Here is a 13,188-nt window from a genome sequence, read left to right as displayed (position 1 = left end):
GACAGACGAAAAGCAGAGTAGATACTGATACAGTTGATTAGAACAAGTACTAGACAAATTTTATTAGGAGATTTCTTTGATATTATTATTTAATCTTTGAAATCTCCTAAACAACTTTTGTTTTACTGCATACACTTATATTATACAAAGTCTTGGTTCAGTAGATATTAGTACTTGGCTTGAGCTTCATGGGTTTCTGGAGAGATTTACAAAGAAACTACCGGAAGTGGTTCTTTAGTAATAAAGGGAACCTTGCCACCAGTTTCCTCTTGAAACATCTTGTGAGTTCTGTCCATTAGCATCGTCTTCTCCGTTTCTTCTACGCTCATTTTTGGCCTGAGAGATGTTTTTTTCTAATCAGTCAAGTCCTTTTTTTTTGGAAGTGATTAATAAAATAGACATAAGTTAAAATGACTTACTGCAGGGTAAGTTTGGTTGGTGGTGGATCGAGAGTATACGTCTTGACCACCGTAGTAAAGAGAAGAGCTTAGATGACATGGCTCAACTCTATCTTCTCCAGTCGAAGATTCTCTACGTTGAGCTGTATTATAAAAAAAAAAAAAATCTTCATTAGAAAAACAGAAAGCCATTTCTTGATTCAAGAAAAGCAGAGTTTTGAGACTAAGTGACTAAAGAAGAAGAAGAAAGTTGCATAAAGATTGTTTTTTCTCACTAACCTTGTGAGTCATGTTTGGAATTTGAACCATCTCTAGCAACACCCTGAGAAGTCACATCAAGAAACCAAAGATTAATCCCCAAGAATCAATTAATCAGTCAGGAAACAAAACTTGAAGAAAAGGAATGTAATAAAACCTTGGATGGATGAGGGAATATGGAGGAGAAGATGCCAGAGGAAGAAGATGGCGGCGAAGGATCTTTGGAGCCGAAGAGTTCGGCGGTGAAAGAGGAAGAAGTTGATGATCCGACTCGTCCTTTACCCTCCATTGAATAACTTTTAAAACTCACACTCTAATCTGTAAGAGACTTAGAATGAAGAAGTAGGTAAGTTGTCTAAGTTGTGTGTAATTACAATAAGATCTCAATGGGGCTATATATATACATAATCCTACAAGGGATGATGTTGTGGAGATAGTGGAGCCATCATCATCATCATCCCTCAAGGAAAAGATGTTTATTATGGGTATGTTCTCTCTTCTTGCTGCTGAAAAGATTATTGCTACTTTTCCCATTGAAAAAAAACAAAATCTCAGTTATATTTATTTTATTTTCATTGTTAGAGAAATTTAGAAGCTTCGCTATCGTTTTTCTTTGCCATTGCTATTGGTTAGTGTTTATTTGTTTTTTGAACTTTGTAACGATTTATTTCAGTTTTTTTTTTCCCTCGATATTTTTTTGGTAGTGAAACCTAATTAAAGACAAATTTGGATTCTTTCTCTATTCCGGATAGAGACACAAACAGTGAGATTCTTGAAAGGCTTCAATGTTCAATGTCTCTCTTAACATAACCAAAAGAGATATCCTTAGAGGATAAGTCCGGCGTCGGATCTCAGGTCGGACCAATGATAAGTTGCCACGTGTTATTCCGAGGATAAGTTGCCGACCTTTCTTGGTCACATAGAGCCAAAGTGGAAAAGAGAACCGAAGAAGAACTTGGAGCTTCTTTTAGATCGCACGCATGTTCATATGATATCCATATTTTAGATCTAATATTGTTTCCTTTATTTTTTTAATTGATATGAAGTTATATTGGTTAAATAATAATATAACTTCATATCCATAATTTTTTTTTTTACAAGAAAAGAACATTTGATCAAAGACGAGAAGATGAGGTCCACAAAAATTCTCCACTTGCTCAAGTCTATTCCTTTTCTTCCTCTTTATCTTCGAGACTCACACAGTAATCATTAACTGTAGAAAAAATATAATGAAAAATATCTTAAAACCTTTTTAACAATAAAAGTGGATTATTAATGTAATTTGTTTTAGTTTCATCACTTCATGCATATTAAATTTTAGTGATCGTCTTTTCTCTTTTGTAGATCAACCCAAATTAAGGCCTATAAGTGTCAGTTTCAATAAGCATATAATCTTAAGTTGATTCGGATAAACCAAAATGTCTTAGCTTAAAACCGCAAAAAAACATACTACAGTATAAAAGTTTTGAATTACTTCAGTTGATTATAATCTGTTACATATTCTAATTATTATTACACAATAATAACATCAAAATTACAATGTGACAGAAATGGGAAAACTAGTGTGAAAGCTTGGTGTTATTTTCTTTATTAACAAAAAAAAAACAAAATTGTGAAAGAACTGGATGTCTTACTCGCAAAGTATCACGTGATGATGATACACGTTCTTTACACGTTGTTCGGAAGAGATATTCGATCCGGGGGAATAAAACTCAAAAACTATATCTCATCATATAATATATTAAATTGGAGACCAAAAATACTAGCCGCCTTTGACAAATTTGGTACATACAATATGGTCCTTTCGCGTATATTTCAAAAGCACTCATAAATATTTTGGAAATTTATGCATGTATCTACTCCGGGATGTACAGACAAACATGCAATGCCGGAGAACTGTTGTCCATTTTAGATAAGAGATAGTTTCTCATGTGAGAGATTCTTCTCATTGGTCCCTATTTTACTTAACAGAAGTCAATAACATATATTGTATATGTCAGTATGTGTGTATGTATTATGTTATTATGTATCATGTGTATGTGGATATATGTAATGTATGAAGAATGAAGGTCTCTTTTTTTTTTGTCAAACGTATGATGGTCTCTATGTGTGTTTTTTTTTTCGACGTATTATTTACTTATGTGTAAAGTACACTATACGCCTTTTGTTTTTACTTTTTTAAAATTTTGAAATTGTGTAAAGTACAATATACGCCTTTTGTTTTTAAATTTTTTGAAATGTCAATAAAAACCATAAAAGTTACCCGTTACAAATTAAATTTATGATTACGGTACAATTTATCGGTTTCCAACATTTTTTGCTTATTACAGATTACATTAATTAGATATGTTTCAAAAACTTGACGTCTCTACAAAAAAAAAAAAAAAAAAAAAAAAAATAGACATATTGAACACATTTGTTTATATTTGAAAAAAATGATTCGATCCAAATATTTGGATAATTGGATCAATGAAAGATACGATACTTTGATGCTTGACTGGGATTAGGATTACACAATAAGCGTTAGGGATACGAACGTAACTCGAAGAAGAAAGGAATGTTATCTTTTGTTTAATTGTTTTTGTAAACAAAGGAATGATATCTTAATGAATAGATTGGAAAATATTCTCTTACCTTTTTAATATGCAGATTTCGTATGAAAACTTTGTTATCTAGATTAGAGGTTACCAATTATTAAACATGTTTATTTCCTTTTATGCTGAGAACAAGAATTGTCGAAATACTTTTTTGCCTTTTTTTTTACCTTGCTAGCATCTTCTTTTGAGTTTTTATATATGGTCTTTGACCATTAGTTTTTCAGAAAACTACCTATAGAATGCCATATATATTACAAAGATCAATGTCTATATTTTTTGTTGTCAACTTCGGATTATACAGTACTTTGAAAGTTGTGAACTGAGATTTTCCCAAATACATAAAGATGAGTTTCAATATGATTAAACAAACAGGGGAAAAAAAAGAAGCGTGAGCGGCAGGATTCGAACCTGCGCGGGCAAAGCCCACATGATTTCTAGTCATGCCCGATAACCACTCCGGCACGCCCACGAAGACATTGTTGTAAAGCTCATTTGACACTAAGACTAGTTAAATTTCGTAGCAAATTTCATAACGTAAATTAACAAAGAAAGGCCTTTCAAAATTGGAGAGGCCAGAAGAAGACCTGAACTTGTAACTTCCGTGAGAAGAATCAAAGAATGTGGTCCACTTCTGACAATTATGAAGCATCGGAACAAAAGGAATATATAAATACAAGAAGACTCTCATAACAAGTCTTATGTGATGTAACAGTTACCATAGCCTCATTCTGAATCTTGATTGGATCAAAGTCAAAGACTTCCTTCCCCACAGTTGATATTCTTCCCAGAGCTGCACAATCACACAAGTTCACAAAATGGAAAGAACTTCAAATGTTGAATCTTAGCATCTCTGAAAGAAGATCTCCTTAAAAGCATTTTTTGACTCTGTTTTTGAGACTTCGGTATAAGTCTGGGAATCTGACATGCAAAATGATATAGGATCCGGAATCACTCGGCAAACTTATAAACAAACGGTGATCAATAACTGATCAATAATCGTTGGCGGAAGATGGATATGACGGTAAAGGTTGCTTTGATTGACTCTCTCAATCGGTGGAGAACTAGACTTGTTTGAATCACACAAACAAATCTAACCCTTTAATCTCAAGAATCAAATGAATCTCTCAAATGAAACTTAAAGACAAACTTGCTTAAACAAAGACACTCTTTGAATAAAACAAAACAAACTTGTATATTTCTTAGATGATTGAAAGGTGTTCTACAATGAGAACGAAACTGAGCTTTTATAGGCTCATAGATAACGGTCCTAAGAAGCTAAAACAAGTAAAGAATCGCAAAATTTCCGTTGGAGATTTAATGAGAAAATCGTCCAAATGAGGAAATAGCCGTTGTTTGTATCTTGATAGCTTGGGAAGGAAATGGTGTAGCCTGGGAAGTCTCTTGTTCACTTGGAGGGTCTCTGATACGCACTCAAACAGATTGGGAAAGAACTGTTGCTGGTTGATCTCCTTAGGCTCCAAACAAGGCAAATAAGGCAAGCTTGGTTCCGGATATAGAAAGTGAAGGTGTGGGAGGATCCGCCTGATATATTGTGTGTTGGTGCGCCTTAGAGTGTTGTAGGGATCTTCTAGAAGTATATCATAGTCTCTTGGCCGCCACAGATACGTTTGATCTTCACCAAACTCGTGAGACTCCAAATAAGGCAAGTCTAGAAACCATTGGTTTAGAAATTGAATAACTTCTAAACCAAAATTTATTTTGGCTTGATTCCAACTCGACGTGTTCCTCTGATGGGTCAAGAATGTAGAACAAGTCGTTTTGTAACTTAGTTCCTTTTGGTTGGGTTGATATGCTTCAAGAAAGGCATGTATGTCTTTGGTACGCTCGGGCTGGTTCTCTCCAAGTATCTTGGTCGTCTTATTGGTGTTCCCTCCCTGATATTTGGCTGATAATGACTTGATGTCCCCATCACAAAACCACTTGCATTCTCCGAAGTCAACCCTTATAAAAAGATACTGTGATCTAAATCTCGAAATTCTCGGAAACAAACATCTTGAATCACACGCAATCTACCTAGGTGAAAGGATACATCTTGTTATAAGATTGTTGAATACGAATTCTGGTTTACCGGTTTGTTTCTAAGATAGCTACAGTGTTTATAGCTGAGTTATAGTGACGGTCCTTTTCGTGATTCTGCGGCACTCTTGAGACAGACAGAAGAGAAACTCAATAAGCTCAAAACTCATTAACTATATATGGTTGTCAATCCATAGTTTATGCATCTCTTTTTGTTATTCGCAAATTGACCTAAATCCAAAAACTAGTCCACTTTTGACCTAGTTTCCTTATTTTTTTTGAAAAGAGGATTCTGTAAAATTTGGATAATTTTATAAATATATATGTATGATTAGTACAAAAAAATCAAAGGTGAAGGTCACAAGGGAGCCAAATGTTGTTGAGTCTTGAGTCTCCAGTCAATGACACTGTCCACGTCCATGTCCTTGTGGAGTATTAGCTTCCGGTTCGGGAATACCGAAACAACTTCAGGCATCGCTATAATTCAATTTCAAGTATAGAGGAATCAAAAAAACAAAAGGAATAACCATTACTCACATATTAAAAACTTGTACTCTAAAGAGTGATACGTCCTTTTCAATTTTAAGGGTAGTCAACCACGTTCTGTAAAACAAAACTCAAAATTATTTTGGAACATAGGCATACAAAATTTTGATATCGCATGTTAAAAAAAAAAACAAAAATAAATTTTCGAAATTTTTACCTGAAAGCTTCTTGCTTTCCTCCTCAGTGAGCAACGCGGTGAATCCATCAAAGGCCAACCCGAAGTTATCGACAATTAGGCTCGGCGAGTAACTGATTAATAAAATATACACATCAAGCAATTAGATTTTATAAAGCAGAAATACTATGATGAGTATCTAGGGCCGGTTCAATTAAATGAGAGACCCTGGAACCCGAGACCTAGATATGGAATAGTTGTTGAACCTTTTTCCGAGGGCACTATGAAGCAATGAGTAATGGTGACGTCTAACAGTGGCGTAGTCGCTGTTTGGCGACAATGCTCCCATGTAAACGATGTAGACCTGAATTATATTATCCACCCGTAATTACCATTTTAAGCTGTTACAATTTATAACTAGAAACAAATTAAAATAATCAATAATTTCAATAGATGTTTTATTTGTATCCCGTCCGTACCTCTCTTCCACCTTGAATGGCTTGCGAGGAGGTAATATAACCATCAAGAACATAAACAAACACAAGAATACCGCGACCTTATTCATTTTTTTTTGTTTTTGTTTTTAGGGAGAATTTTGTTATTTTTGTGTTTGGTAAAGATATACAAAGGGAGTGGTCTTATATAGAAGAAACAAAACGTAACCAACAGAGTCTTTCATATATTGGCGTTTAGTTAATGAATGTAATTAATTAATAACTAACAGAGAGTCTTTCATATATTTATGTACTAGGATTTAACCCGCGGTACACCGCGAAACAATATTTTTAATTTTAAAAATTTAAAATTTATATTGTATTTATTTGTTATTTTATTATTGTTTTATTGATTTAAAAAATATTAAATTTTACAGGTATTTGATATTCAAAGTATAGGATTTTTGTGGTGTTTTCAAGGTTTTAACCTGTGTAGTATATGTATAGTCTAGTAATACATTTATCTCCTGGTACACATCTAAAAGTGTTTAAAAAAAAAAACAATTCCACTTAACTCCCTATATAAGATTAATGCCAACCGTCTCACCAAAATCAAAATAAATTTTTGCTTAAAAAAATAATCAAAATAAGTTTTTTTATCAAGTTTAATTATGTTAATTGTTTTACCAAATTAGCGTACTTATATAGTTTATAATTTTTCCATGTCAATATATATATTTTATAATAATTAATAGAATTTTAATTTTTTTGGTAATTCCTCAAAAAATAAAAAAATAAACCAAATTATATGGGGGTTTTCAACATATTTAATGTGACATTTTATAATTGGATTTTCGGTTTAGAAAATTTATTATTGTTAAGATAATTATGGATATTGTAAACTTTTGTTATGGAAAATCTGTTGTATATTATTTAAATTTGAGAGATTTCAGCATCCATAAAAATAGTTTTGGAGATTTAATGGGTTAAAACTTTAATGGGTAGAGTTGTTTTTGGAAAAATCGGAATGTATAGATGTTGTTAAGATTTTATGGCAATAAATGTAACAAATGTTGGTCAATTTAAGAAAGTTTAGTATTTGAGTTTCTCTGCAATGTTATTTATGAAATTATTTTAGGGGTTAATGTTATAAAAAAAAAAATTAAATAATTAAAATTTAAAGGGCATAAACCAAAATGTACTTCAAAAATGTTAATATAGATAGATAAAATTAATAAATATAAGCGTTCATAAGGTGCATATACTCTATATACAAAATACACCGTTTTAGTTGAGAAACTATGAACTTGAAAAATCTGTGAGATGAATTACAGAATGTGGTCCACTTCTGACGATTATGAAGCATCGGAACAAAATCATATATATATAAGAAGACTCTCAACAAGTCTTCTTGTGATGTAACAGTTACCATAGCCTCATTCTGAATCTTGATTGGATCAAAGTCAAAGACTTCCCCACACTTGATATTCTTCCCAGCTGCACAAGCACACAAGTTCACAAAATGGAAAGAACTTCAAATCTTGAATCTCAGCATCTGTGAATAAAGATCTCTTTATAAGCATGTTCTGACTATGTTTTTGTGACTTCGGTATAAGTCTGAGAATCTGAAAAAGAGTAGTGTTTTGTTTCTTCGTTTTCTCCTACAACCGCATTGGGATGTTTGTATTACTTTAAAACATTGCAAATTCAAGAAGCCAATTTATCACAAAAGTATATACATAATGCATGCGAATGAAGAGTTATAGACAGAAACAACAGTAAGAACCGAAGATTTGAGCTTTAAGTCGTAGCAGATAAATTCTTCTCTCCCTATAGAGGCGTTATTTGTGATTTAGGACCAGTCTGTTTGTAAGTTTATTACAGTGTTTATGGTTGAGTACAGTGACGGTCCTTTTCATGATTACGGGGCGCTCTTACGAAAGACATAAGAGAAACTCAATAGGTTTAAAAAATCATTAATTATGGTTGTTAAGGACTAACAAACGATAGTGTACGTTTTACATCTTTTTTATAACTTGGTTCTTTTTTTTGCTTTTATAGGACGGCCCTGTTAAATTAGGATGTTATATTTCATAAATATGCATATGATTAGTACAAAAAATCAAAAGTGAATGGTCACAAGGGAGCCAAATTTTGTTGAGTCTTGAGTCCCAAGTCAATGACACTGTCCACGTCCATGTCCTTGTGGAGTATTAGCTTCCGGTTCGGGAATACCGAAACAACTTTGGGCATCGCTATAATACAATTTCAGGTAGAGAGGAACCAAAAACAAAAGGATAACCATTACTTTAATAACTTTTACTCTAAAGACTGATAAAAGTCACATATTAAAACTTGTACTCTAAACTCTAAAGACTGATACATCCTTTTCAATTTTTAGGTTAATCAACTACGTTCTGTAAAGTAAAAATCAAAATTAGTTTGGAACATAGCCATACATATATGTGGGTGAATCCTCTCTTTGATGATATCGCAAGTGTAAAAAAAAATATAAAGTTTCGAAATTTTTACCTGAGAGCTTCTTGCTTTCCTCCTCAGTGAGCAACGCGGCGAATCCATTAATGCTCCTCGCGTAGTGTCTGACAATTAGGCTCGGGTCGTAACTGATTAATAAAATATACACATCAAGTAATTAGTTTTTTAAAAGCAAACATAAACTATGATGAGTAGTACATCTTTGAACAATGAATATATATATTGTAGTAATTAATTCTCGCTCTAAACCGGGATCTAGGTATCAAATAGTTGTTGACCTTTCTCCGAGGACACTATGAAGCAATGAGTAATGGCGACATATAACAGTGTCGTAGTCGCTGTTTGGCGGCAATGCTCCTTGGTAAACGATGTAGACCTGCATTATCCACCCGTAATTACCATTTTAAGCTGTTATGTTATATATTACAATTTATAACCTAGAACCAAATTAAATTAATCAATAATTTTAATATATGTTGTATCCCGACCATACCTTTCTTTCACCTTGATTGGTTTGCGAGGAGGTAACCATCAAGAACATAAACAAACACAAGAACACGGCGAATTTATTCATCTTTTTTTTTGTTTTTTTTTGTTTTTAAGGATAACTTTGTTATTTTTGTGTTTGGTAGAGATATACGAAGGGAGTGGTATTTTATAGAAGAAACAAAACGTAACTAACAGAGAGTCTTTCATACATTGGCGTTTGCTTAATGAAAAATAGTTACAACATACACAGTTAAACTTTTAATTGAGAAGTTATGATACGAAAATTAAACTTGTGTATTATTTCTCCTCATTAGCATCACTTTCCTAAAACCATAACGTTTTTAATTTGCTCTCTTTGGAAAGCCATAATGTGATAAATCCGACAAAATAAAAACCTGACATCGATCAAGCACCTTGTACATTTCTCTTATCAGCAATAAGAAGCTGAAACATCATAGAGCAATAAAACAACTCAAACATAAAATGAAGAAACGTTACAAAGACAATAAAGATTTATTTGAGATTGACGATGGTGTGAATTAATCATGACTCATCAACAATCATTTCGTAAACAACAATGGGACTTCTCACTTTATGTGTACCGTCAAACCAAATTAGATTTGCGGACGAAGGGACTTCCGAGTCGAGGTCCCTGCCTGTAACAGTGACCGTAAAAGATTGTTTCTCGTTCACTGTCTTAAAATACAGAACACTAGGCGTGACCTTGACGCTAAGCTTAGATCCGTGACCTGCGACGACCTTTGATTTGTATGTTGAGTTTGGCGTGCCGACATTGGTCAAGGTTCTGTTGAAAGTCACAGTGAAGGTGCTAGCGGATCCTGACAATTTAGCCGACATTGAAGGGTAGTTAAAGTTTCTGGGCAAGATTTTGTTTTTTCTGGAGCACTTGACGTTATCACCCGAGATGATTTTAAGGGTCTTCGAAGTGCAGTTCATGCCACAGAGGAAGGCTATGTGGTCAGCTTTGTCTAATTCATAGACAAGTCCAGGATTTAAAGCGGCTATCGGGTCGACATGGCCAGCTCCATAAGAAAAATCGGTCGATGCGATGCCACGTCCCCTAGCCTTTACGTCCCAAGCTGCAACGATTAGTTAAGATAACAAAGTCTCAACAAAGGTTACTTGTAGCACAAGAAAGTAAAAATCGCATACGGTTATTGCTTACCAGTTGTCATGATGGCAGATTGAATCATGGAAGGAGACCATTTAGGGTGAAACGTCTTGACATACGCAGCCACCCCTGCAACGTGCGGACAGGACATTGAAGTTCCAGAGAAAACAGAGTACTTCACATGTCTGGTGTCATCTTCGGACGGTTCACCATCAGGTGAAAATGCAGCAAGGATCTCCACTCCTGGTGCTGTTACATCCGGCTGCAAGGCATCCACCATTGTCTCTGAGACCAAAGATATAAAACAGACCGAGATCATAAACATGTTGTATAGTTTTTACCTTGAGAATATCAACAGCGATGGTGTTTGGACCGCGAGAAGAGAAGGAAGCGATAACAGAAGATGTCTGATTAAAGATTGTTTCCGTTTTTAGAACAGCCGCTCGTGGAGAACTGAGAAAACAAACACAAATAAATTTGGAGAATCTGGAGCATATTTAAAGAGCATAGAGAAGATGATTGTTTACTCTTCGGACTCAATGTAAGAGACGAGAGACTTCATGTCTTTTGCATTTAAACCAGAGGCAGGTAAATGGTGAGTGAATGCAACGTCTGGTCTAGGGGTTTTAGAAATGATTGCAATAGCTCCAACTGATTTAGCTATCTTGAAACCACTCGGACCATCACACACTAAGATCTTTCCCTTCACACGACTTTGGTTTAGACACGATGGCGCACAAAGCCTGGAAAAAAAAAGCAATTGAGCTCATTACATTGATTAAAAAAGACAGTTGACACTGTCATCGTCACAATTAAGATACTGCTTCGTAGAGAGAAATTAACCCTGCGGTTTTTTGCGGAACAACCAGAGGAAGCTGCAGATTTACCGTACACTAGAGGGTACTTCTTTCTTTTCATATCGAAAGCATTCACTGACTTCCCCTGTTACGAAAAAGGAACAGAGGAGCTTGGTAAAAAAAAAAAGGTGTTACTTGTTACTTACGACAAGTGTTTTGCCGTTTCCAAGACCAACTTTGGTGATAAACCCACGGTTGGTGGTGCTGGCTGCAACGGTCAAGATCCATGGCGCAACATGCGAGACTGTGTTGGGATTTGGACCGCTATTACCCGCAGAACTTACAGTGAGAATACCTTTATCCATAGCGTGAAAAGCTCCGATCGCGATCGGGTCATCTTCGAACATGGACGCGAATTTAAACCCAATAGAGATGGTGATGAGGTCCACACCGTCAGCAATCGCGTCATCGAACGCAGCCAGAAGAGCTTCCGAGCTACACCCTGTATCGGTGCAGACTTTGTAAGCGGCGATTCTAGAGGCCGGAACGCCACCTCTTACTGTTCCATTGCCGATTCCAAAGAAACTCGTGTCCACGACTGCATTTCCAGCCGCTGTGGAAGCCGTGTGTGTACCATGGCCTGAAATGTCCCTAGGACCTTCGGTTGTGTAGTCTCTTGCCCCAATCAACTTACTGAAATATTATATAAACAGATCAACAATATGAACTCTTTAGTTTGTAACTAATAGATTTTACGTCAAAAGTTTAATCTTTTAAGAGAAGAAATAGTTTAAGAAATACTTGTTGCAGGTGAAGTTTTTGCCGCCGGAACAAACACCTTTCCATTTCTTTGGAGGAGGACCAAAGCCTCTGCCGGAAAAACTCTGAGATTCCGGCGTGATCCCACTGTCGATAACTCCAATAATGGTATCACTTTCCACGGTAGGGTTCCTCTTTGTTCTTTTTCCTTCCTTTAAGCCCATGAAGTCCCAAGACGTGGTCGTTTGGAGTTGTAACATCTTGTTTGGGAACACTGACACAACTCCCTCCATTTCTAAGGAAAACACAAACGGGCTTTGTTTGATTGTTTAACCTTAAAAATTATTTCAACATAACTGTGTCAAAGAACACTCACCGGCAACTCTTATACGTTCTGACTCAGTGAGCCTGGCTGCGAAACCGTTGAAACTCCTCTTGTAACTTCTCACCAAAGTCCTTCCATCGAACCAGAAAATATATCACTTATTAAAACGTCAAATAGTTAAAAAAGTTAATTATAACTAATTATTGTTTGAGCATACTAATTAAATTCACACCTTTCTCCGATGATCTCTTGAAGAATATTCATGTGATCGGACGTTGGCATATAGTCCGCTCGAGAGGAAAGTGAACCCATGTAGACTATATACACCTTCATGGAACATATATCATCAACAACTCATCATCATTATCTTCATGTATTCTTGTACGTACAACGGCAAAATTATAAGTTTTTTGTTTAACGGTTATATAAATCCTAATCCTAATATAATATTACATATGTACAATGTCAATGTCGAAAACGTACGATGGAGCAATCAAGTTAATTTCTTCGTTTAGGATTAGGGTTTATGTTCAGCCGCTAAAGTGGATCAAGGTTATTTATTAAAATGGAACAGATGTCTACGCAGCTAAATCAGATACGTAGTATCGAGTACCTGTGCTGACGGATGGTCATTTGTATATATGGAGAAACAAGAGATTATCGTAATAAACTAATAAGAATATACATAATCGTTTATAAATACCTGTTTATCTTCATCAGCGACTGCTGAGACTGAACTTAAGAACAAAACAAGGAGACATGAGAGGAGGCAAGAGGAAGCTGCTAGATTAGCCATTTAAATAAT

At 35.0% G+C, this 13,188-nt stretch overlaps 5 protein-coding genes and 1 non-coding gene across 6 annotated transcripts; all 6 read right to left on the bottom strand.

Moving 5' to 3' along the window:
• Positions 1–4: 4 nt before the first annotated feature.
• Positions 5–1,770, bottom strand: LOC104762033 (uncharacterized). Its single transcript, XM_010485240.3, has 4 exons — positions 814–1,770; positions 678–720; positions 420–541; positions 5–336 (listed from the first exon to the last, which is right to left on the bottom strand). The coding sequence occupies exons 1-4, from the start codon at positions 943–945 to the stop codon at positions 235–237; spliced, it is 399 nt and encodes a 132-aa protein (XP_010483542.2). The 5' UTR covers positions 946–1,770; the 3' UTR covers positions 5–234.
• Positions 1,771–3,640: 1,870 nt separating this feature from the next.
• On the bottom strand, positions 3,641–3,722 carry TRNAS-AGA (transfer RNA serine (anticodon AGA)). Its single transcript has one exon. It is a non-coding gene; the product is annotated as a tRNA-Ser (tRNA).
• A 1,926-nt stretch (positions 3,723–5,648) lies between these two features.
• On the bottom strand, positions 5,649–8,304 carry LOC147923080 (subtilisin-like protease SBT4.6). Its single transcript, XM_087497898.1, has 5 exons — positions 8,268–8,304; positions 7,815–7,882; positions 6,218–6,315; positions 5,994–6,085; positions 5,649–5,767 (listed from the first exon to the last, which is right to left on the bottom strand). The coding sequence occupies exons 1-5, from the start codon at positions 8,302–8,304 to the stop codon at positions 5,649–5,651; spliced, it is 414 nt and encodes a 137-aa protein (XP_087354024.1).
• A 150-nt stretch (positions 8,305–8,454) lies between these two features.
• LOC104763573 (subtilisin-like protease SBT4.4) lies at positions 8,455–9,511 on the bottom strand. Its single transcript, XM_010486928.3, has 4 exons — positions 9,375–9,511; positions 9,160–9,257; positions 8,918–9,009; positions 8,455–8,640 (listed from the first exon to the last, which is right to left on the bottom strand). The coding sequence occupies exons 1-4, from the start codon at positions 9,453–9,455 to the stop codon at positions 8,522–8,524; spliced, it is 390 nt and encodes a 129-aa protein (XP_010485230.2). The 5' UTR covers positions 9,456–9,511; the 3' UTR covers positions 8,455–8,521.
• Positions 9,512–9,771: 260 nt separating this feature from the next.
• LOC147923079 (subtilisin-like protease SBT4.12) lies at positions 9,772–10,797 on the bottom strand. The gene is made up of 2 exons (XM_087499719.1): positions 10,557–10,797; positions 9,772–10,470 (listed from the first exon to the last, which is right to left on the bottom strand). The coding sequence occupies exons 1-2, from the start codon at positions 10,780–10,782 to the stop codon at positions 9,914–9,916; spliced, it is 783 nt and encodes a 260-aa protein (XP_087355845.1). The 5' UTR covers positions 10,783–10,797; the 3' UTR covers positions 9,772–9,913.
• Positions 10,798–11,103: 306 nt separating this feature from the next.
• Positions 11,104–12,520, bottom strand: LOC104762029 (subtilisin-like protease SBT4.12). Its single transcript, XM_087499718.1, has 4 exons — positions 12,435–12,520; positions 12,101–12,353; positions 11,346–11,992; positions 11,104–11,245 (listed from the first exon to the last, which is right to left on the bottom strand). Exons 2-3 carry the CDS (start codon positions 12,349–12,351, stop codon positions 11,491–11,493), a joined length of 753 nt encoding a protein of 250 aa, XP_087355844.1. The 5' UTR covers positions 12,352–12,353; positions 12,435–12,520; the 3' UTR covers positions 11,104–11,245; positions 11,346–11,490.
• Positions 12,521–13,188: the final 668 nt, after the last annotated feature.

Source organism: Camelina sativa, chromosome 18, assembly GCF_030686135.1.
Source record: "Camelina sativa cultivar CO46 ecotype springtype chromosome 18, ASM3068613v1".
NCBI lineage: Eukaryota > Viridiplantae > Streptophyta > Magnoliopsida > Brassicales > Brassicaceae > Camelina > Camelina sativa.
Note: the sequence above shows the minus strand (reverse complement) of the source record. Positions and strands in the feature narration are given on the sequence as shown.

Excerpts from the sequence above, each read along its gene's own strand:
- LOC104762033 (XM_010485240.3), bottom strand. The coding sequence starts at position 945 with ATGGAGGGTAAAGGACGAGTCGGATCATCAACTTCTTCCTCTTTCACC. Across the intron at positions 721-813 it reads TATTCCCTCATCCATCCAAG|GGTGTTGCTAGAGATGGTTC; the intron begins GTTTTATTACAT and ends GTGACTTCTCAG. Across the intron at positions 542-677 it reads TTCCAAACATGACTCACAAG|CTCAACGTAGAGAATCTTCG; the intron begins GTTAGTGAGAAA and ends TTTATAATACAG.
- LOC147923080 (XM_087497898.1), bottom strand. The coding sequence starts at position 8,304 with ATGAAAAGGACCGTCACTGTACTCAACCATAAACACT. Across the intron at positions 6,086-6,217 it reads CATAGTGCCCTCGGAAAAAG|TTACTCGCCGAGCCTAATTG; the intron begins GTTCAACAACTA and ends TTTATTAATCAG. Across the intron at positions 5,768-5,993 it reads GGAAAGCAAGAAGCTTTCAG|CGATGCCTGAAGTTGTTTCG; the intron begins GTAAAAATTTCG and ends ATTGAATTATAG.
- LOC104763573 (XM_010486928.3), bottom strand. The coding sequence starts at position 9,455 with ATGAATAAATTCGCCGTGTTCTTGTGTTTGTTTATGTTCTTGATGGTT. Across the intron at positions 9,258-9,374 it reads CCAATCAAGGTGAAAGAAAG|GTCTACATCGTTTACCAAGG; the intron begins GTATGGTCGGGA and ends TGGATAATGCAG. Across the intron at positions 9,010-9,159 it reads CATAGTGTCCTCGGAGAAAG|TTACGACCCGAGCCTAATTG; the intron begins GTCAACAACTAT and ends TTTATTAATCAG.
- LOC147923079 (XM_087499719.1), bottom strand. The coding sequence starts at position 10,782 with ATGGTGGATGCCTTGCAGCCGGATGTAACAGCACCAGGAGTGGAGATC. Across the intron at positions 10,471-10,556 it reads ATCTGCCATCATGACAACTG|CTTGGGACGTAAAGGCTAGG; the intron begins GTAAGCAATAAC and ends TAATCGTTGCAG.
- LOC104762029 (XM_087499718.1), bottom strand. The coding sequence starts at position 12,351 with ATGGAGGGAGTTGTGTCAGTGTTCCCAAACAAGATGTTACAACTCCAA. Across the intron at positions 11,993-12,100 it reads AAAAACTTCACCTGCAACAA|TAAGTTGATTGGGGCAAGAG; the intron begins GTATTTCTTAAA and ends ATAATATTTCAG.